This window comes from Theropithecus gelada, chromosome 1 (assembly GCF_003255815.1).
Source record: "Theropithecus gelada isolate Dixy chromosome 1, Tgel_1.0, whole genome shotgun sequence".
NCBI lineage: Eukaryota > Metazoa > Chordata > Mammalia > Primates > Cercopithecidae > Theropithecus > Theropithecus gelada.
Window position 1 is genome coordinate 11,931,490 of NC_037668.1, and position 23,786 is coordinate 11,955,275.

The window sequence follows — 23,786 nt, forward strand, 5'->3', positions numbered from 1 at the left end:
AGCTCCTGTGTGGATAGAAGGCCAGGCCCCAGGCCTCTTGTCTCCAGAGCTAAGATGAATGCTGGCTTTTCTCCCCTGCACACGGACACCGAAAGGCACATGTCATTCTGCTAGGGATGCCAACCAGGTTGAGGGCCCCTAAACGTCTTGCTGAGGAGGTGCAGGCAGCAGGAGGGAAGCAAAGAGAGGCTGCTAAGTGGTGGCCGCAGCTGGTGTGATGAGTAGAGTTTTGCAGGCACCTTGAGAGAGGCCTAGGAAGGCAGTCAGCTGATGCTGGATTCGCTGAACAAATTGGGGCTTATCCGGGATTTGTTGTGGCATGACCAGCCTTGAGAAAAACAGTGAAGGGAACAGATCCAGCTTCTTATTCCCGTGGGGCCGTTTTTAAGCGCTCCCTGAGGCCTCCTCCCCTGACCCCACCAGTTCTGCTCCCCTCCAATAGAAAAGATCCTCTCTGTTTTCCATGGTGCCCTTTCCTCACGGGGGTGGCTGAGGAAACTTTCTAAAAGGAAGTGATGACAACACCCTGATACTTTCCCTCTCCTCCCACTCCCTTCCTCAATTCAATCCCCACCTCCCTGAACCATTGCTATTTTATAAGAGGACCCTAGAAGAAGCAGTGCCCTCCCCAAAGGGGGAAAGATCCTGTAATGGAATAATTTCCTGCCAGGTATCAACATTTATTTAGTTTTTTACTTTTGACTGTAGAAGGCAAAAACTTGTTAACCTTTGCCCTGTGTTTATTTGTTCAAATAACAGCAGCAAGGAATGACCAAGAAGATCTTAACTACAGCTCCTGCTGGCCCCTGTCTGCTGCTCTCTGTCTATGCAGTGCCTTTAGATCAGGGCTGGGGGAAGCTGTGTTCTACCATTCTTATTTGCCTTGTCTCTGTCATAGTACTTGGCATTGTGGCAGAAATAGAATGGAATTGCGAGGGGACAGAGGCAGCCTGTGAGGCAAGGACCCAGCCCTCTGACCCAGGAGGTCTAGTAGGCTTGCTGCCTGTTAGCTGGGTTTGTATTCTGGGTTCCAAGAAACACAGGAATCATTTCCTCTTTCTCTCTTTTTAATTGCCATATATTAGCTTAGAACAAGATACAAAATTTGGAGATTCACAGGAATGGCACAGAAGTTTAACAATATTCATAATAATAAAGTTATAACACAGGACAGAAAAGTTTATCTGGATCTTGAAGGCAACAGCTGATCCGCATGCACATTTCTGGAGGCCAGTGATTCATGAAGAGATCTTTGCTCCATTGCTCCATCTTGCTCTTTCACAAAGGACCCCTAGTCCTTAGCACCACAAGCCCAGGACAGTGATTACAGCATGGAGAGGAATGAAGGGGCTGCTAGGGATGGCTCCTCACTCTACAGGGCTGATGCTTATGGGGCTACTATGTCGATTCAAATTCATTTACCAGCTAAGAGTGGGATCTTCAAAATATGATTCACGGGCAGAAGCTCTGCTAGCATACGTTTCCCAGGAAGCTCTCCACGGATCTATAGAACTTAAATAAACAAAAGGTCACTCAATCATGGGTCTCCTCTTGGGCACCCTGCCCCCAGTGCCTGCTTCTTGCCCGAGGTGTGGCTGTGCAGAGGGGCTCTCCTAAATGTATCCTGAGGGTGCTCCCACTATGTACCCAGTGCCAAGCCTGGACACCTGAGGGATCTGTGCCCAATGCTACTGGAGCCAAGGCTGGGGGTAGGCAGGGTCCCACATCACACATCTGCCTGTGATAGGAAAGCAGGAGGGGCAGGCTAGGGCAGTGCAGAGAACTGCAGAGCACCACCACGAGCTCTGCATCAACAGCAGCCCTTCATTTCTGCTAAAATCTCATTGTTGGAAGTTCACTGCTCATATTAATAATCAACATGAGAAAAGTTCAAGAGTTCCAGCTTTTCTTTTTAGGTATAATGCTGCCTAAGCACTTGTGAGAAGCTTGTCTACTATGAGAGGGAAGGAGCCCGATGTGGAAATTCTCCTTTAAAAATTCCAAATTTCTCTTTCTCTCTCCCCCTCCCTCTGAGTCTCTCTCCAACCTTTCTCCCTCCCTTTCCCCACTCCCTCCCTATTTCTCCCACTCTTCTTCTGATAAATGAACTAAGTCGACACATTTAACAGCCCCTCTTTGCTACTGACCTGCCCTTAAGATACGTATTTCCAACACGCACATAGGCTCCCAGGCAGTACCACAGTCTTCAGGGCCTGCTAACTGAGCTCGCCTTCTCAACGGCATCCTGCGGCCCTCAGCCCGCTTGTCCACCTCTCCTAGCCCTAACAACACCTGGGCTGCAGCAGCCTAGCACCTGCGAATATCCCAGCGGTGAGGAATGAACCCAGGATCCCTCCAGCTGCACTTCTGCTTCCTCTGAGGTGGCTGTATCTGTGCATCTCCGCCTCCCACTGACTTCTTCCCTCTCTTCCTCTGCTCCATCCCTGCCTCGGCACACCTTTTTCTTCTTCCCTCTCCATCTACCAAAAGGAGGGGAAAATCTTAAAAACTTGAGCATGGAGACTGCACTAATTAAAATGTACGGGTTGTAAAATAAATCTCTTCTCACTCTACCTTTCCGTTTATCCTACCTATTTGGTCAACTGAAGGCAGCTACCTGGGTTCATACAAGATTCTTATTTTGAATGTTTGCTTTCCTTTTAAAACGATCATACAGCATTCTCCCATTTCTCCTCTCCCCACAATCCTCTTTCATTTTGCTCTCTTCTCCCTATCCTTGTGTCCATGAATTTCCTGAACCTCACTGCTTCTCCCCAGAAGGAATCCCATGACATAAGAATTGTTACACGACCCTTAGCCTAAAACTCCCTCCAGCGGAAGTGCCTGGCTTTAAGGGACTCTTCAACCCACCCATTTCCTTATGAATTTGTCTCCCACACATTGGTGTGTACCATTTCTGAGGCTCTGGGGCTGCTCATCTTGGTTGTTCTGTTGCTCATCAGATCTGTTGATCTCATCCCCCTAGAGTAATGATTTCTGTAGGTTCAGGTTCATAGCCTGTTCACTCAACGGATGCTCTGAATGCTAATCTGTCAAGCTTCTTCTAGGAGAGCTTCCTATCTTCAGCAGATCAGGAAAACAAATCCCACTCTTATTTCTCACATTCAAGATTTCAGAATATGTTTCTCCCCCCAAGCTTTTGCCTTCCAAGGCAAAGAGCCTCAAGAGTTTTAATTGGTCTTTATGGTGCAAATCTCCACTTCTGATTAGTTTGAAAGCTATATACCCTCCCTCGCCTGGTTAATGTTCCCAAGCTACAAGATTCCTATTCTGAATACTTGCTTTTCCTTTTAAAAATACCACAAATAATGCTCCCATTTCTCCTCTCACCCCAATCCTCTTCCATTAAACTCTCTTCTCCCTGCACATGTCCCCACCCTCTCTCTCTGTGTTGTTACCCAGAGGAAGACTTTAGGGTTTTATGCCACCAACTCTGCAAACTCTCACTCACCACCTTTAGATGGGACGCCGGGCATACTTCCGGCGATGCAGCTCGTCCACTCGCTCCAGGTACCAAGTGCCTGGGAAAAGGCTGTTTGTGTCACCAGGGGGGGAGAAATTCGCTGTGGAATGAGAAGAGGCAGTACTCACAAAGAGTTGTATGAGTTTTTGGAAGAGAAAATGGTCATGAAGATGTCTGCACCTCCACAGTGAAGCTCTCTTGGCTGTGCTGAAAGGGGCTGCAAGGTCACCCTCAGTCCACCAAATAGAACACTGGACCCGCGGAACCAGAGGAGCGGCCATCTTGAATCTACCACTTAAGGCCTTAATAAAAGGCTATTAAGACTTTTATTATAAGAGTACAAAATTTTCCTACAGTAAGCATAGCCTTCCTCCACTGCAACCTTCATCCCATCCTTTTGCCAATAGTTCCTACTTTGAGATGTAATTCCCAGCTTCCTGTTTCCTAACAGACACTTCCTTCTAAACTAAATTTTCTGGTTCTGATTCATTGCAGTATTTCAGTGCTTTGTCCATTAATGTGTCTTAGAGGTCCTGTTTTTCTTTTCTTTCTTTCTTTTTTTTTGTTTTGAGACGGAGTCTCGCTCTGTCACCCAGGCTAGAGTGTGGTGATGTGATCTCAGCTCACTGCAGCCTCTGCCTCCTGGGTTCAAGCAGTTCTCTTCAGCCTCCCAAGTAGCTGAGATTACAGGTATGTGCTACCACGTCCGTCTAATTTTTATATAATTTTTATTTTTTCATATTATATTCATATTTTTATATTTTTTATATTTTTAGTAGAGATGGGGTTTCATCATGTTGGCCAGACTGGTCTCGAACTCCTGGCCTCAAGTGATCCACCTGCCTCTCCCTCCCAAAGGGCTAGCATTACAGGCGTGAGCCACTGCGCCTGGGTCTATTTTTATTCTCATTGTCTTTCTTTGCTATAACATATCCATTGGTCCAGAAGAGATCAATGACCACTAGGTCTAGGTTTTCTGGAATGTTTCCAATTCCATATATTCTGTCTTCTTTTGAGACCATGCTACAAACATGTATCTCAAGTTTTGCTTGAGAATATATATAAAACCTATAGAAACCATGGTAAAACTGTGCAGTACCATGGTTTTAAAACCACTAACTAATCTCTCTAGTATTACCTTTGGGTTTCATTTTTCTTTTATTTGTCACTTTTGGGGCAATATTTTGTTTTTATGTTTGGTGGAGAAAGAGGGCAATTTGGAGGAGACAGTAATATTAGTTGATAACATATTTATGTAGAGTAATTCATTTAATTTGTTTGGAAATCCTGTAAAATCAGTATGATTTTAGAAATAAGACCACTGAGAAAAGTTTAACAACTTTTGCAAAGATAAACAGCTAGTGAGTGGCACAGCTCAGGGTTAGATTTGGATATCTAGCTCTAAAGTCTGCACTCTGTCAACTGTTGCAGACAGTATTTTCAAAGACTATACTTCTGGCTTCCATGGGACTACACATTCTGGGTGTTTAGCTATATTCTATACTGGGAAGCTGCATCCTGCCTCCCTCTTCCCAACTCTATCCTCTGTTTTCGCAACTACTTCTTGCCCCTTTGGACAACAGATCTTCTAGCAAATCTTCTCCCAACCATATCTCATAGAAGTCTTGACCCTGGACTACCACATTCTAGATTTCTGAGGAATCCCTGACTCCCAGCTACTGGAATGGGGTCTGAGATGAGTTACCTTCTCTTCCTCTCTTCCTGCCCCTTTTCTTACCCTTATGGTAGAATTGCTCTCTTTGGTTCATTATTTCTGTGAACTCCTCAGGAGACATACACTTTCGGGAGGCTAGGCGCTTTGGCAGGTCTGATGTACTGGACACCAACTTGTCCAGGGGAGAGCCTGGTAAGCAAAAGCAAGATTGTTATACCTTCTTCATTGTCATTATCACTATGGCCAATCACGAGTCCAACAGAGAGTCAGGTTCTGTGGGAGGTTACACCCTGGAGGAATGTGCAGTGTGTGTGGCTTAGAATACCACGAAATGATAAGCAAACATACTTGTTAGCAAAACGGGCAGGCAGACACACTGATTTGATCAAGGTGTATGCCACATGGTACTTAGATGCATGTCCTTAATCACATCAATCACAAAATAATCAATAAATTCTTATTAGGTATCTCAAATCCATCAACTTCTCTTTAATCAATTGCAACCAAGCAACCATTACCTCTTGCCTGAACTATTTACTGGAACAATCTAAGTGGTTTCCCCATATCCACCTTTGTTCCTTTTCAATCTAGTCTCTAAGTAGTAGCTAAAGAAGTGCTTTAAACACATAAATTAAACCAACTTACTCCATGCTTAAATCCCTTCAGTGATTTACTTTGCTATTAATAATAACATTAACTCTCTCAAGATGGCAGCCTCGGCAATGGTGGGGAAGAAGATGGTTATTCTACCAGAAGAATCTTGTCAGGAATGCCTACTAGAAAGATGAGACTCACCTGGAGAAGCATCCTGGGACACTCGAAATGAAAAGAAACTTGCTGCTAAACCAGAGCCATAAGAGAAGGCACCAATCCTGGAGCCAGCCAGTTCTTGGGCAGAGTGGCTATGGGGAAAAAAATCAAATAAAAAACACATTATATAATATATTCTGCACTGCAAATAGAACAACAGCCTAGCCTATCATCCCGATCTTCTCCCTGTCTACCTCACACAACTAGAAATGGGTTCCAGGCACCCTACATAAAGAGGGACTTCTGGTAGACCTCAGGGACAGGCCTATGTGTAGGAAACCTTGCCAAAAGGAAAGCAGCTAATATCCCAGCTATATAAGGCAGAGAAACAACAAGATAATTTTTGGTGTACATAGAGCTTCTACCCTCTCATGAGGACAGGATAAATTCAGCACCTTCTGAAAGTGCCTCCAAGTGGAGATCAGACCACTGGACTCACCCTTCAGGTTCACATATTGACTGGTAATGGTTCAGCAGTCATAACAGTCATAACTTTTTGATCATCCCCTGTGAGTAATAATTTGATCAAGTTCACCCATAAGCATTTTTTCCTGCCTTTTTTTTTTTTTTTTTTTTTTTTTTTTTTTAGCAGAGTCTTGCTTTGTTGCCCAGCCTGGAGTGCCTGGAGTGCAGTGGTGTGATCATGGCTCACTGTAGCCTTTACCTCCTGGGCTCAAGTGATCCTCCCACCTCAGGATTCAGGATCCTGAGTAGTTGGGACTACAGGTGCAAGCCGCCACACCCAGCTATTTTTTTCTTTTTTGAGACAGAGTCTCACTCTGTCACCTGGGCTAGAGTGCAGTAGCTCAATCTCAGCTCACTGCAATCTCTGCCTCCCGGGTCCAAGCAATTCTCATGCCTCAGCTTCTCGAATGGCTGGGACTACAGGCGCGAACCACCATGCCTGGCTAATTTTTGTATTTTTAGTAGAGAAGGGGTTTTGCCGTGTTGGCCAGGTTGGTCTCAAACTCCTGACCTCAGATGATCTTCCCACCTTGGCCTCCCAAAGTGCTGGTATCACAGGCGTGAGCCACTGCAAACATCCATGGCTAATTGTTTTAAAAAATTTTGTAGAGATGGGGTCTCCCTGTGTTCCCAAGGCTGGTCTCAAACTCCTGAGCTCAAGAGATCCTCCTGCCTCAGCCTTCCAAAGCGCTGGGATTACAGGCATGAGCCACCTCACCTAGCCCTTTCCTATGTTATATGCAGTACTTCCTTATAAAACCCACACAACAGAAAACGAATCGAAATAACATCCAACATTTGAGCACCTGCTGAGCACTGCTGTTTTAATTGTTTTAGACACTTAATGCTCATAAAAGCAGTAGAACACAGGTATCATGATTGCACATATGCTACAGATGGGGAAAGTGAGGCGCATTGAGGTTAAGTATTGTCCAAGGTCAACCCTAATAAGTGGTTAAAAAAATTTGAACCCACGTTGTGGGCTCTAAAGTCAGACCCATTTAACCACCATGCTCTACTACGTATAGAGATTTTAAATAAATGAGACAAAAATATGCATACAAAAGCTACTGTTTTCTTCATGCACCCGAGCAGATCTTGCCCATCCCTTGACATCATGTACTTCACTTTGGAGACCACTGTCTGATACAGACTGTAAATCCGCCTATACATACACCTTTGGTACGAGTTTCTTTCATCTTCCTTCCTTTTCCTGCCTTCTCCCTCCCCTCCTTTCTTTTATATTTATTTATTTATTTATGACAGGGTCTCATTCTGTCATCCAGGTTGGAATCCAATGGCACAATCATGGCTCACTGCAGCCTTCCACTCCTGGGCTCAAACTCCCACTTCAGCCTCCCCAGCAGCTGGGACCACACGTGCACACAACCATGCTCAGCTAATTTTTGTAGAGATGAGGTTTCACCACTTTGCCCAGGCGGGTCTTGAACTCCTAGGCTCAGGTGATCTGCCCACCTAAACCTCCCCAAATGCTGAGATTACAGGCATGAGCCACCATACTAGTCCCCTTCCTTTCTTTTAAATTTCTGAGCCAGAAGAGAAACCCAATTTTTTTGACCCCACAGACCATGGTGGTGGAGGCTGGGGGTGTGCATGTAAGACACAGAGCCAGACACAGTACTCACTGGGACAGAAGTGAGGCCAGGCACCCGTACAGGGATGAGGTGTACATGTTCCCATTGTGCGTGGAGAGGTAAAGGGAGGCCTTGGTTTTCTTGTCGAATATGTCCTGAGAGGCCTTTAGAAGTGCTTTATCCAGGTCCTTGTTGGTGTAGGTGTCTTCCAGCTTTAGCCCCCTGTGAGGCAACCAGAGGTAGCCACGTGAGAGGCCAGGGGAGGAGAGGGAGGGAGCAAGAAGGAAAAGTAACAGCTTCTGGAGAGAAGACTTTTGGCGCATGTCTTTTCTACAATATTTGGAAATACAGAACAGCCCAAAGGAGAACATACCACTAATGGACTTACCATTCATATTTTTCTGGTGGAATCCATCCCTACTTTTATAGTTTACTAGAAAATTAGAAAGAAAATCATGCTATGTGTTGTGGTTAGCATACTTTCTTAACTCTGTGTGTGTGTGTGTGTGTGTGTGCGCGCGTGCGTGTGTTTTCCCATGACATTCTATAACATTATTTGTAAAGGCTGAAGAATGGTCCATGACAGGATGTACCCCATGTTAACCTATCTTCCTGCTCCTGTTCCTTGCTAGTTAAAACACTACAGTGAATAGGTAGGTGTTCTTTTAAACACGTGGGATTACTGAGCCCAAAGGTTGCACATCTTTAAGGCTTTGGCTTCATGCTCTTCTGTTACTCCTCAAAACACCTGATCCATTTACACATCCACTACTGCCCATTTTCCCATAGCCTTGACAATTCTGGGTATTCACATTTTAAAAAGACTATCTAGAGAAAATGGTAACTTGAGTAAACATTTTACTAATGAACATGCACATTTAAAATGTGATCATATACATTTCTTCTTTGAGAAAATTTTCTGTTCATGTTGTTTGCTCATTTTTCTATTAGGGTATTTATTTTATTATTGATAATATATTTATATATTAAAGATATTAAGCTAGTATATTTGGTATACGTTATACTTTTTGTTTCAATAGGGCCGGTCTTACAAGCAGTGTTTGTGCTAATTTTGATGTTTTAGTTAGTGGCAGGGTTAGGAGTACTAGTTAGTAACAGGGGCTACACTTGGTAGCCTATTCTACGGTTGATAAAATTGACCGAAATTTGAAATAAACAGGTACCAAGAAGAAAGGGAAAGATTCCTTTCCCAGTGGAAACTGTATTGAAGACATTTCTTTGTAAATATTAGTGATTAGTGTGGTGAATCAATAAACAGCATTCCTTCTGCTTTTTCACATCTAAGGGGGTGAGCTGGAATATCCCCATTTTATAGATGGAAGAAAGTGAAGCAAAAAGCAGGACATGAATTAAGACAATGATAAGTGAGAATGGGACCTGACACTTCGCAAATTGCTACCCTGTAGTGTGATCATCTACGTCTATGTTTTTGTGTCTGTTTAGACTGTGAGATCCTCTAGGGCAGGGATCATGGAGTCACATTCATTTTGGTACCCTGAGAGGTTAGTACGATGTCTAGCACATAACATGTTCAGAAAATGTTTATTGACTGAATGATTTAGCTATTCTTTCTTTCTCCCTTCCTCCTTTTCTCCCTTTCTGCCTTTCTCTCTTTCTTTCTTTCTTCTCTGCAGTTTCTTACTGTCCCTTTATCCTGCAGTGCTGCCAAATCCCCCGTGTTTCCCTGCATTAACTCATGGAAGGCCCTACCCAGCCAATAATCCATTGCCCCGCAGAAGGACCTAGGATGGTTCCTGTTCTGCTGGAGGATTGCCATTTGTCCCCCACAGGGGTGCTGGTGGTCCAGACTCAAGGCATGAAGAAGCCTCCTTCTTGCTCACCCCTCACCAGCCTTTAGGATCCCCAAGAAGAGGACTCACCTGAAAGCCTCCAGCCCCTTGTATAAGCTGGTTTGTGTGTCACTGCTGGCTGACAGGAAGTCATTGAACATCAGGCGAGCCAGAGACTTCTGGACCATCTTGCAAAAGGGTGTATGAAAGATCATGTACTGTAAATCGTCAAGGGTGAAGGGTCGATCACTGCCAGCTGGAAGAGGAAGCGTGAAGGCAAGGATGGGGCATGAGGGGCGAGCCATTTAGATCTCCTCCCTAAGATTTAACTGTGCCAAGTTTCTCCAGACCTCCCAGGGAACTACTTCCCACCTCCTGCAAACGCATATAAGCTTTATTTATTCATTTTACATGCACTTACTAAGCACTCTCTACTAATAAGGAAAGAAGGGAAAGAAACAAAGTCTTTGTGTCTACTATTACCAGTCTCTATGATACTCATCTCAAATCAACCTTGTGTTATATAATTTTCTTCATTTTCCAGAGGAGGAACCAGTGTCCAAAACATTGTCATCTGTCCAAGGTAACCCAACTTTAAAAGGCTAGTTTGGGATTCAGGTTCAGATGTCTCTGACTCTACGGACTGTCTCTCTCACTCTGAAGAGGAGTGCAATGCAATCTTTGCCCTTAGGAAAGATTACATTTTAGTGCTGGGATCCAAAGCCTCATCTGTCACAATATATATGCAAATAAGGAGTAAAATTTAAATGCCACAAGAATTCAGAGGAGTTAAGAGCAAATAACCAATTACAGAAGACAGACAGAGGCAGAGAGGCCCAAGGCAACTTCTTACCCATAAGGTTCACCTCTGGTAGGTGGTCCCCCACCCACTGCAGTGGAAAGAGACAAGAGGTAGCTCTTTATGCCACCCCCAAGGCATCCATGCCTTCTCCCACACTGCAATCTGTCTTTTGCGGATGCCCATCTGGTCATGCCTGAGCAGACAAGAATACTATTTATTTCTTTAAAGTGGATTTAACTGTATTTATTTTTATTTATTCATATGTTCTTAGAGACAGGGTTTGTTTCACTCTGTAGTCCAGGCTGGAGGGCAGTCGCTTGATCATAGCTCACTGTATGGGCTCCTGTTCTACAAGCAATTACCCCCATCTCAGCCTTCTGAGTAGCTGGGACTACAGGCTCATGCCACCATGCCTGGCTAACTTTTGTATTATTTTTTTTTTTTTTTTTAGAGACAGGGTCTTGCTTTGTTGCCCACATTGGTCTCAAATTCCTGGATTCAAGTGATCCTCCTGCCTCAGCTTCCCAAAGTGCTGGGATTACAGGGATGAACCACCACTCCCTGCTTCTCTGTATTTTAAAAGGAAGACTTATTTGCTTCTTTTCTGCTTATGAAAGCAGTACATATTTCTCAGCAGGGAAATTTCAAAACTAAAGGTGAAAATAAAATCAACCTGCAATAGCACCACAAAGAGAAAAATCACTGACAACACTTTAGCATATAGAAAATATAGGTACGATTTCCCAACGTCAGACTTTAAAAGATGGTAAACTACAAACCAAGCACCAAACCATGCCTGACTTAACCAGAAACAAATGCCAACCACTGTGGAATGTGGTTGCCCGGCCTCTTAATGCCGTCTCCCCGAGTGGCTGACATCCCTGGGTTTCATACTGGGGGCCTTGCCCTGGATTGTTTACTTTCTTTTATTTAGCTCAAGTTAGAAGCCATTTTACATCTGACCTTGAATGACATCCAAATGGATTTTAGCATAGACCCAGGGAAGAGTGTAAGAAAGAGGACAGGAAACAATTCTCTTGACATTATTTTCAAGGCAGGAGAGAAGAGACCTTGCCATGGCCTTTGGGTACAAACTCTTGGCCTATGTGAATAGAGCCCCTACTGTCTGGCCTCTGAGTCGCATACCTTGCTTCCACTGATTCTGGATTTTTTTACGGTATGAGGTGTAACATCGATCCAAGGCCCGCAAGTAGCACTGGATGGAAAGCTTCCCATCCACCACTGGGTACTCCGAGGCCAAATTTGGTTTGTAGAAGTCATACACATTCTCCATATGGGTTCCCCTCAGTCCTGGAAAGGCACACAGAGGGTTTCAGAGACCATCCAATGCAGCCTACCTTGAGCACAAAGGAAGAGAGAACCATGTAAAAAGAGCTTTCTGGTCATTATCTGTGTCCCATGTCCAAGTTCGAGCCCATTCAACATCCCTCGCATATTCAAAAGGAGTTGGACAGGTTGTTGGTATTACACAAATGAGATGTACGTTTCCCGTTCCTCACCTACATGGGCTTAACAAAACCTGGAATAGAAGCCAAGAGTCTCAAAGGAAAGACTTGTGCTTTATATCCAGTTATCTATTTTAATCTTCAGTTGCCAGAAGAGTTCCCTAAGGTTCCTCACCAGTATCTGCACCACTCATTTCATGCATCATTATCCCAATGCCTGATGACACAGGAGAGGAAACCTCACGGATTCCCCTCTCCTATTTCTCCTCTCCTCCCTCTGCTCCACAGATCAGCCCTTTTTAGAGGCAAGCAATACCATCCTCAAACCCATACCCCAGCCCTGAGTAGCAGGTGTGCCAATGTGGGATTAGGATCTATGTTCTTGGCTATGCCACGCACAGCCTCTTGGTAATGGTTTACTACAAACCTCGCTCCAGGGCCAGAGGGGCCTTGGGGCCAATCAGCATAGCCACAGCTCCGGCCCCACCTGTGGGACGAGCATTACCACTGGGATAGACAGCGATGTCTCCACAGACCACCATGGCATAACGACCTGTAAAGAGAAACAAGAAATAATTACCATCACTACGAAATCTGGAGTAGACTGAGTGCCTACTGTGTACCAGGCACAATTCTAGGTCCTCGATATAGAGTGATAAACAAAATAAAAAATCCCAGTCCTATGGAGCTTATGTTCTAGTGCAATTCATGATACATGATACATTTGAAAATACATTTGAAATGTAAAGTCAAAATTTAGCATCCTGACACTCTGTAAAATGCTCATTTATACAGAATTCTATCTCTGACTCCAGTGAAAAATGTGTTAATTGACACTTTTGGAGAAAATTCAGGTTTGTGTTTGTACTCATCTCCTTATAGCACTCCATGATCCTGAAATTATATCCTAAATCATAGAAGGTAAAGGACAGGGAGGGAAACTAACACTTAAAACACTAGTAGGACACTAGTTATCCTTAAACAATTCTTCAAACAATCCAATGAGGTAGGTAACATCCACATTCATAAGCAAACACATTGCCTTCCTGAGAGACTGAGTAACTAGTATAAGGTCACATACCTAGTTAATATGGATTTTGATATTCAAACCCAGTTCTGACTGGATCCTGAGCCATGTGCCTTGAATTGCATGGCACTACTTTCAGTGTGAAAAGAGTTTATGTAGAGTAAATGATCCATAGTCACTAACTTTATGATAATCAGACTAGTATTCAATAAATAATTGTGGTCTTGACTATTATGTGTTCCACTTTCATCTGTCAGAAGTGCTGTCCCAAAAACTCGAGTTCATGGGTGAGATATGGTAGTAATTTTAGTATTCTGACCTGTGAGGAAGCTCCCAGTATTCACCCACAGCACTGCTTTGGGAGACGTATTTCCATATAATTTAATCCTCATGATAAATCTATATAGCAGATATAGTTATCCCCATCCTACAGATGAAGAAACTGAGGCCTAAAGAATTTAAGCCACTTGCCCAAAAACCACATAGCTAATAAATGGTAGGATAAGGATTCAGAGTCAGGACTCCAACCCAAATTCACTGAAATCCAGGAACCTTCTCTTAAGAATTATAATAATCCCAACTCCAACATCAATGAAAAAGTATTGTTTTCTTCCCCAATGTTATGTGCACGTGTGTGTATATACATATGTGTGTGTATATATATAAATATATATAATAATTCATATAAAAATATGTATAAAAATACGTATAAAAAATAATTCGTGTAAAATATATAAATGTAAATATATATTTAGTATATATAAATATATTAGTATATGTATGGTATATTTAATATATATAAATATATATTTAAGTATATATAATTTTATATACATAAAATTAAGGGAAAACAATACTTTTTTCTACCTGTATACACACACACACACACACACACACACATTTTGAAAATTTTAGAAATGATAGAAAAGTATTTAGAATCCATTTAGGAAAAGACCAGTAAATTGGATTACCTAAAAATCAAAGCCTTCTATCAGAAACAAAGTCAAAAGACAAATTGGGGAAGTATTTACAGTACTTACAACCAACAAAAAGCAGTTTATCTTCATTTATAAAAGTTTCACTAAAAAGACAAGCTAGGCCGGGCATGGTGGCTCACGCCTGTAATCCCAGCACTTTGGGAGGCCAAGGCGGGAGGATCATGAGGTCAGGAGATCAAGACCATCCTGGCTAACACGGTGAGACCCTATCTCTACTGAAAATACAAAAAATGAGCCGGGCACGGTGGTGGGCACCTGTAGTCCCAGCTACTCAGGAGGCTGAGGCAGGAGAATCTCTTGAACCTGGGAGGCAGAGGTTGCAGTGAGTGGAGATTACTGTCACTGCACTTCAGCCTGGCAACAGAGCGAGACTCTGTCTAAAAAAATAAAAAAATTTTAAAAAAAAGGCAAACTACATAATAGAAAAATGGCCAATAAACAACATAGAAATATTCAAGATTTCTTATGATAAAAGAAAAGCAAATCAAAAATATTATAATTTTACTTGTTAAATTGACAAAGATTGGAAAGTTTGATAATATATACATTGTAGTAATGTAAGTTAGTACAACATTTTGGAGAAGAATTTGGCACACTTTATCAAACTTTTAAATCAACCTATCCTGAGATTCCACTTCTAGGAATTTATTCTTATAATACAATGCCAAAAGCATACAAAGCTATTGTACAATGTTCATTAAAACCTTATTTATCATCGCAAAAAAACTAAATATCCAACAATACGGGACTAATTAAATAAAATTTGGTATATCCATCAAAGAATATTGTGGTTTTAAAAAGAATCAGATGGACCTTATATATGTTGATACAGAATTACCTCTAAGATCTAAGAGATGAGGAATATTTTATACAATGTTTAAAATGGAATAAATACGTGTATACTTGCAGGACCTAGAAAAAATATTGGAAGAATACAAAGAAACCACTTGTGTTAAATTTTGGGAAGTGGTAACGGGGCAGGGGGGTCAAATGAGGAGTTTTTCTTCATCATTTTTTTTTTTTTTTTTTTTTGAGACGGAGTCTCACTGTCGCCCAGGCTGGAGTACAGTGGCGTGATCTTGGCTCACTGCAAGCTCCACCTCCTGGGCTCAAGCCATTCTCCTGCCTCAGCCTCCTGAGTAGCTGGGACTACAGGCACCCGCCACCATGCCCGGCTAATTTTTTATATTTTTAGTAGAGACGGGGTTTCCCCGTGTTAGCCAGGATGGTCTCGATCTCCTGACCTCGTGATTCCCCGGCCTTGGCCTCCCAAAGTGCTGGGATTACAGGCATGAGCCACCGCGACCGGCTGAGTTTTTCTTCACTTTATATACTTTTGTGTATGGGTATGTTTTTTTCCAAATACAAATTTTAATTACTTTCATTTTTTTAAAAAAAGACAAGAACACATGGGGACTCCCAGCCAATCTGAGCCAGAAATACTCTTCTCTTTCCTCATGCCCTCCTCTTTTCTCTGGAGTGATTCAGAACTCCCTGAGTCTCAGAGCCACTCCCTCCCACCTGAGGGTCCCCAGGTGAATGACTGGTTAGGTCAGAAGCAGAGTTCTCATTCACACTGGCATCCTCTGGTCCTGGTGGTTGCTGTCACCTGCGGGGTATATAGTCCGAGTGTCTGGGCTCAAGCTTAGGTGTTTTTGTTTTAAATACAAACTAAAAATTCACATTTCAATAACTTATTTTTAAAATTTTTACTTTTATACCAAGATACCATATTTTTTTTAAAAGATGCATTTGCAACCCCATCTGTGAAATACCCAGTCCGTCAGAAGAATCTACTCATTTGAAATGGCGTGCTTAAGGCTGACAATGATCTCAAGAATAGGCTCTTTGATTTTTGGTTAAAGGCTAGTGAATGCCCCTTATTTTTCATCTCTACTCCTCAACTAAATAATTGGTTGGACATATCTGGTGGTAATGGTGGTAGGGGTTACTAGAGAGGTAGTAATACAAGTATCAAGTAGGAGAGGCACTTTAAGAACAGACTTGATGATGTAGACTGGACCATCCCATGTCAGTGGAATTGTTAATGATGGAGCCAGGTAGGGCAGTTGGAAAAGCATGGAATGGACTTTTGGAATTGCACTGTCTTGCTGCATGAACAGAGATAAACTGTTAAACTCCTCTTGACCTCTTTTTTCTAAAGCAAAAGATATTGAATTAGATAATCTCTGAGGACTCTGCCAATATTAAGGCTTTTTGATTAATTTTATAATTAATGCTCATCATGGTTTCTAAGGTTTTTAATCCTAGTTTCAAACTTAGTAAATAGAGTGTCTTAACTACTGCCAACATACTTTTTTATATCTTTATGAAAATTTCACATTTCTATGAATTATTTTATTCAATCCTCTTATGAGTTAAGCGAGGCAGATAGGCATATAAGAATCCTGAGGCTCAAAAGGTTAAGGAATTTATCATTGTTTATTGATAGAGCTATGGCTTCAAACTCTCATATTGTACTGTTTCCCTTGAATTGTTTCTTGCCATAACAACAGGGGTTAGTCCTTCAATACAGCATTGGGAGAAGATATAAGTAAGATACAAGGTAATGTCAATATGTTAAGCAAAAAACAATATCCGAGGAGCCAGCTAAGGAAGAAAGAGGAGAAATATTCACAGTCTATCCTGTGGTTTTCTGGGCCTATTTCTATGAGGGTGTTTTTTTCCTGAACATCTAAACTTGTATAAATCTTTCAACATCACCAATCTCTCTCTCAGAGACTTAGGACATGTTTAAGAGAAACAGGTACAGTAAAATAGGAAATACATCAGATGTGGTTTGGCATTTTTGCCTCTGCCACTCACTATGTGTAGGATATCAGATCTTCCATGTTCTCATCTATAAATCTGGTATAATACACACTTCCTAGGCTGTTGTAAGAATTAAATGAATGGCTATGTGAACATGCTACCTAACTGTGTAAAGCTATATAAGTCTAAGTGGTTATTGTTGGATGATAGCAGCAGCTGTGTGAATATATTGTCCTTCCTTCACTAGATGAAGCCACCTGGGGAACTGAAAAGCAAAACTGATAATATTCAGCCTCCAATCCCAGCACCTTTCTTACATAAGGCTCGTGGCAGTACATACCATCCCAGGAACTAGACTCCATCCAGTTGGCAGCATTGAAGAGGGAGGCAGTACCACCGTAGCAGGCATTGGTGGTATCTATGCCCTCAATATCAGTATTGCCTGAATCCTGGAAGAGTTCCATGAGCACTGTTTTGACAGCTTTGGACTTGTCAATGATGGTCTCAGTGCCTACTTCCAGCCTGCCCACTGAGTCCCATGGGAGCTGTATGCGCTCCATCAGCCGTTGCACCACCGTCAGGCACAGGGAGTTGATGTCCTCTTGGACTGAGCAGAAGCCCATACGAGTCTGGCCCAAGCCCACTGTATACTTTCCTGCTTCCACATTGTTATACTTCTCCAGGTCAGTTTGGTCCACATATTGGGCTGGGAAGTAGACCTCCAGGGCCAGGATGCCCACGTCTTTTGGCCAAGTATCTGTTTTGGCCAGGGGGACAGCAGAGGCTGTAGAAAACCTGTGATGGAGATAACAATCAAACTCCCACTAATGGTCTGTAGATAGTTTCCTCAAAAGACAGTAATATAGCAATCATTTAATTAATTTTCTAGATGTTTTGAAGCTATGTTATCAGATGACTACAAATTTAGTATTGTTATATCTTTTCATTGACATTTATCCTTGTTAATGATAAAAGGATATCATTTATCCTTGTTAAATATCCCTTTTCGCCTTTGTGATATTCTTGGCATAGTTTCCTTTCCTGATATCGATATAGCTGCATTAGCTTTTTGCTTACTGTTTGCATGGTATGTCTTTTTCTGTCCCTTTTTACTTTCAACTTCTTAAAGTCTTTATCTTTAACATACGTCTCTTGTAACCGGTGTATATTTTTAGTCCTTTAAAAAAAATTTTAATAAGTCTAACAATAGTGGTGTTTTAATTTGAGTATTTCATCCATTTATATTTGTTGTAATTCCTGATATAGTTGGAACTAAGTCTTTGTTTTTTTCTTTTTTTTTTTTTTTTGAGAGGAGTCTCACTCTGTCACCCAGGCTGGAGTGCAGTGGTGTGATCTCTGCTTATTGCAAGCTCCGCCTCCTAGGTTCATGCCAATCTCCTGCCTCAGCCTCCCAAGTAGCTGGGACTACAGGTGCCTGCCAACACGCCCAGCTAATTTTTTGTAGTTTTAGTAGAGACGGTTAGCCAGGATGATCTCAATCTCCTGGCCTCGTGATCAGCCCACTTCGGTCTCCCAAAATGCTGGGATTACATGCATGAGCCACGACCCAGAACTAAGTCTATGTTTTTATTTGTTTCTATTGGTCTCATTTGTTCTTTGTTCTTTTATTCCTCCTTTTCCATATCCTTTTTGATTAAGCAAATATTTATTATTCATCTTATACCCTCTTTTCCTTTTACTGATGACCTTAAAGATTATAACATGCTTAATTGGCTCGTTGAAATCTTACTTAAATTAATACTTCTTACTTTTGGAACACTGCAAAAACTTTAGGTTGCCTTTATTTACTCTCTGCATCCTTTTGAACTATTATTATCATATACTTTACTTCTACGTGTTATAAGCCCTTATAGGGCTTGTATAAATCTTTCAACATCACCATGAGTAAAAATATAATCTTTACTCATTTTTAAAGTATACCTCTAATTATATGCCTTTCTCTTTCTTCTTTCTTTTTTTCTACACAAGAACATACCCACTGTTTTCCTGCTTATAAGTAAGTTTTCTGCTAGCTGATTTTTCTGATTGGGCCTTCCAGTGTTTATTGAGCACACCCAACACAGTTCTAGTCCAAATACACAGTAGTGAATAAGACATGCATTGTGCCCATAAAGAGAGCACAGCCCAGTGATAGAGGCAGACATTTTTACAGCTAAATATACAGGGAACACAGAGAGCAGAAAGAGCAATTCTAAATGAGAGCAGAGGAAAAAAAAGGCGGGGGAAAGGGGTCAGCAGAAGAGGGGAGAGATAAGGCCGGGCGCGGTGGCTCAAGCCTGTAATCCCAGCACTTTGGGAGGCCGAGACGGGTGGATCACGAGGTCAGGAGATCGAGACCATCCTGGCTGACACGGTGAAACCCCGTCTCTACTAAAAATACAAAAAACTAGCCGGGCGAGGTGGCGGGTGCCTGTAGTCCCAGCTACTCGCGAGGCTGAGGCAGGAGAATGGCGTAAACTCGGGAGGCGGAGCTTGCAGTGAGCTGAGATCCGGCCACTGCACTCCAGCCCGGGCTACAGAGCAAAACTCCGTCTCAAAAAAAAAAAAAAAAAAGAGGGGAGAGATGATCTATTTCTTTTCTGGACCAATCCACTTTTCTTCAACCAGATTCTTAATATCCCTAGTGAAAATGCAAAACTCCGTCAAAAAAAAAAAAAAAAAGAGGGGAGAGATGATCTATTTCTTTTCTGGACCAATCCACTTTTCTTCAACCAGATTCTTAATATCCCTAGTGAAAATGCAAAACTCCGTCTCAAAAAAAAAAAAAAAAAGAGGGGAGAGATGATCTATTTCTTTTCTGGACCATCCACTTTTCTTCAACCCAGATTCTTAATATCCCTGGTGAAAATCTGTGTTCCCTTTTGTATGGGAGCATATGGGAGGTGAACTTGGTGATCTCTGTACTGCTACCATACAAAAGTACTTCCTACCTTCTGTTCACTTCAGCAACATTCTTCATTTTATAGATAGTGAAACCAGGGCACACACTGGTAAAGTGATGCACTCAGGGTAACTTCATAGTTTATCATGTGTTGGAAATAATCTGTCCCTTCGCTGCCTTGGGTGCCAGGCTTATAAATTTAGCTCCATTCTACAGGAGCTGAAACTCAGATTGAATGTGTCTATCAATCACCTTTGGGATTCTGAGTCTCTGGTAACCCCAATTCTCCCAGCAGGAAGGTCACTTTTAAGGACAGCTGTCAGGCAAAAGTGGATCATATGATCACAAGATAGTGAAGCAAAGTGATAAATACACATTATATCTGACAGGAGAGGTTTGGAGTTTATTTATCTGCCCTGTTTATTTGATGCCCTCCAAATAACTGGAGTTTGTACTCTCAAATATTTACAGAGGAGCTTCCCCAGTACCTAGGAGCTAATGGTTAGCCAGTGCTTGTACTGCCAGCTTGGCTGCCTTTCTCTCAGCCTCGTTCTCACTCTGCCTTCTCTGGGCTGACTCCCTCCCTTTCTTCCCAGTTAGAAATCTAAGCTTGCAAGAAGAAGCTTAGAACGGGTCAGTTGGTAACTTTTGTAGCTGTCTTGGTGGGGAGCTATTTCTAGAAATGGATTATAAAGCCTTGAAGAAAACTAACACGTTGAGGCTTCGGAAGCTTCAGCCCACCGTAGTTAAGAGTATCCTTCTCAGCTTGTGCTTTCTCTAAAGAACGATCACTTTGTGTAATTTTAAATCATTTTCTCCTGGTGTTGCCCACTTCAAGAACATGTACCACATCTTTCCTTCTGTATTCCATCTTGCCTCCTTCCCTTGTGTTTCAAAATTATTACTACATTTCAGGCACTGTGCTGGGAAGGGGTTGTGAGGGTTGAACAAAGAGGTTGGACAAAGAAAAGAAGAGGGCGAGGTTCTTGAGACCTCCTTGACGAGTGTGAGGAATGATAAGCACACATATAACCCAACTTCAAGGCAGAATGTGGTCAGGGCCACAAGAGGGATGTGGGCAAAATCCACAGGTGTTCAAAGGAAGCAGAGATTTCAGTGGGTTGGAGGATCAGGGAAGCTTCGTGGAAGAGACTGCATTTGAGGCAAACCTTGATGGATGACAGACTTCTGCCAGTGAAGAACTGGAGGGGAATGAAGGGGCAGTGGCCACAGCAGGGGGTGACTGAACAACTAAGGAACCCTGGAGATGCAGGTGTGTAGGGGAGCAGGGAGACAATACGTGAGAAATACAGGACGTGGAGAGCACAAGTCTTGCTTAATTTTGAAGACAGCAAAGCAGATGCTGAGATGGAAATCACTTTTAGGTTGGAGTTAGAGCCAATGTGGGTTGGATTAAAGGCGATTAGCCATATAGAGAAAAGATGACTCATGAAAAGCAATATTAGTTCAAGCCATGCATAATGGGATGAACTGTAAATACACCAGAAGGGAAATGTGAATGATTCCAAGAGTTTGAACCAAGGAAGTCAGAATGTCGGGGAGGATTGATGTGTGTCTTTTGGCTGATGGCCAACTATTGCTATCGAAACAAGCAAACCCACATCAATCTCTTCTTCACAAATACAGAAACAGGTTAAATCCTGAGCTGGGACATTTAACCTACGTGCAGGGTTTGGCAGTGCATAGGGAGAGTGAGGCGATGGTAGCACAATGAAGAATATAAGAACGCTACGTGTATCAGCCCCTACCATGCACATCTATACACCCAGGTTCCCTGGGTATTTGGCAAGGAAAGACACTAGATCAAAATCATTTTTCTAAATATTTGGTAGTCATAGAATATAAAACTAGTCCCAATGTGTAATGAATTGTTTGGCGACTAGACAGCAACACATAGGTGGCTGGGAGCCAGAGGCACTAACGACAGCTGTATTACCATCATCGCTGACTATGGAAAACATAAGCACTTGAGCCACATTCAGGCAGTATTTACAAAGAAAAGGAGTGTGCCTGTTCTTGCAAAGAACATGTACACATACACACATAAACACACATTTCCCCTTTTCATAAAATTGGAACACAAGACAAACATAGCTTCTTATCCTCGGTCCATTTCTGATCCTGTTGCAGTGATTTAAAGTCACTGGTTTTATTAACACTGCAGTTGGCGCAGGGTACTGAGGGTCTTGGCAGAGGCTAGGGGTGAAGTTTGGAATGGTGGTGGAGAGAGGAGAGCTGTGGCCCTGGTACTGATATTTCTACTGCTTCATGCAGTTGGTGGAGTAAAAGATGCCATTGCTCACAAACACAGCATGTGTCAGAGGTTTAGGTTCTTCTCATTCTACAGCTGAAAGGGATTGTCTGTTTAGAGGTGAGCTAACTGAGACCCTGTAAAGTTAACTTGCTTGTCTAAGGCTGCTGTGCACAAGCCTTGCCAAATTTTGAGTGGGATTCTAGTGAGTTTTCCCCAAGAGCAGGCCCTCTGTCTCTTTTACTAGTTACAAGATGCTTATCAAAAAGTGACTCACGTTTGGTGGGCTGCTGGGAGCAGGCGAGCAGGTGTGAGGGAGGCTTCCTGCATCACTCTTGTCAGTTGCAGAATGTGCTTCACTGGAGTCAACAGACGCTGCATCTCCAAAGGAGCAAGCAGAAAGCCAGCAGCTCACAGACCTTGAAAGAGATGCCCAGCAGTGCCCAACAGGGCTTTATAAAGCCCCAGGACTCCTGCCTCCTTAAGCCCCGCCTCTGCTCACCGTGGCTCAGTCTGCTTCTAAAACTGGGCCAAAGGGCTCACTCAGAACATGGGCGAGTCAAAGACAAACAGCATCTCTCCAACATGTACATAGCTGCGCTGCTCTTGAGCATGTGTGGGAATGGCTGGGCGTGGTTCCTCCTACTCCATCAGGCTCTGTGGCAGCCTTGTGTCTGCCCTGCCATCTAAGCAGGGAGGTTATGATGTTCCCTGTTGTATCACGTCCCAAGGTAATCCTATGTGGCTTGTTTTAGACCCTGGCTCCTTATCTGTATTACTCTCACTGCGTGTTCCACACTCCTCTCTGTGGTGTTAGTTGTTATTATTTTAAAGTGCTATGCATTACAAGAAACATCTTTCAAAACCAAAGGGAAGCTCTTTTAATAGTAGCTTTTCAAGGAGTTGGGAGTCAATGCTGGCACACAGGCCAAGGGCTGGGCATTAGAGTATGTGGAACCTACTATATTTCTTCTGTTTATTGTCCACCCTTTTATTTGTACAGCTCTACACAGTTTCCAAGTGGATGCAATTACTGTTGTAGTAAAGGGACAGGAGCCTCAAAGAGGTGACAGTTTGAAGCTCAATCTCCTAAGGAGGAAAGGTTTACTTTATAGATGAGGTCAGAGTTATGTATAAAGGAGTCATTTTCCGAAAGACCTACAGCTAGGAAGCTGCAGAATGAGAACTCAACCATGTCTTTTGACTCCAGATTCTGGTCTTTCTGCTTTGCTCTTCTATTACTCAATAAAAAGGCTCTTGCCATCTGATTTTCCAAATGAATGTCTCCCTCCACTCCTCCCACAGCACCAATCTTCCTCTACCTTTTACAAGAATCATGCATTCACTCCTTAGTTCATTCAATTATCCCCACCACCAACCCCCTGTCTAATATGAGCCTGCAGAGAACACAGAAAAGAGCTGGAGTGGTTCCTGCTTTAGGAGGATATAGTTGACTTCATGTTCCTACAGACAGAGAATGTCTAGGTGCCCCCAGCGGTCCAGGATATCTAAGTCTTCCATCTTATCTTTAAATTCTTATCTCCATATATCTTGGTGCGGTGGTGTTCTAACTCAATCTCCTACCTTGCTCTGTCACCTCCTGCTCTTACACTGAGCCTTTTGCAAAGTTCTGTCATCCGTGAAATTCTTCATTTCCAATCTCTTCCCTGAAATACCAGTTGCTTCTTGTCAGTGCAACACACTTTA

At 42.6% G+C, this 23,786-nt stretch overlaps 1 protein-coding gene across 2 annotated transcripts; it reads right to left on the reverse strand.

Annotated features, from left to right (window-relative positions):
- Positions 1-673: 673 nt before the first annotated feature.
- On the reverse strand, positions 674-22,735 carry HMGCS2 (3-hydroxy-3-methylglutaryl-CoA synthase 2). Of its 2 annotated transcripts, XM_025389385.1 has the most exons (10): positions 22,357-22,735; positions 17,246-17,700; positions 12,536-12,661; positions 11,789-11,953; positions 9,931-10,096; positions 8,081-8,251; positions 5,955-6,061; positions 5,223-5,348; positions 3,473-3,584; positions 674-1,512 (listed from the first exon to the last, which is right to left on the reverse strand). In XM_025389385.1, exons 1-9 carry the CDS (start codon positions 22,458-22,460, stop codon positions 3,478-3,480), a joined length of 1,527 nt encoding a protein of 508 aa, XP_025245170.1. In that variant the 5' UTR covers positions 22,461-22,735; the 3' UTR covers positions 674-1,512; positions 3,473-3,477. The 2 variants fall into 2 exon arrangements, with proteins under 2 accessions (XP_025245170.1, XP_025245172.1); XM_025389387.1 differs by lacking the exon at positions 12,536-12,661 and having other exon boundaries at positions 22,357-22,537.
- Between the last annotated feature and the right edge of the window lie 1,051 nt (positions 22,736-23,786).

Bases quoted from the DNA above. Each gene is read 5' to 3' on its own strand.
- HMGCS2 (XM_025389385.1), bottom strand. From the start codon at position 22,460: ATGCAGCGTCTGTTGACTCCAGTGAAGCACATTCTGCAACTGACAAGA. The intron at 12,662-17,245 runs GTATGTACTGCC...TTCTCTTTACAG, and splicing joins GGAGTCTAGTTCCTGGGATG to GTCGTTATGCCATGGTGGTC. The intron at 8,252-9,930 runs GTGAGTCCTCTT...GTTGCCTCACAG, and splicing joins AAGGGGCTGGAGGCTTTCAG to GGGGCTAAAGCTGGAAGACA.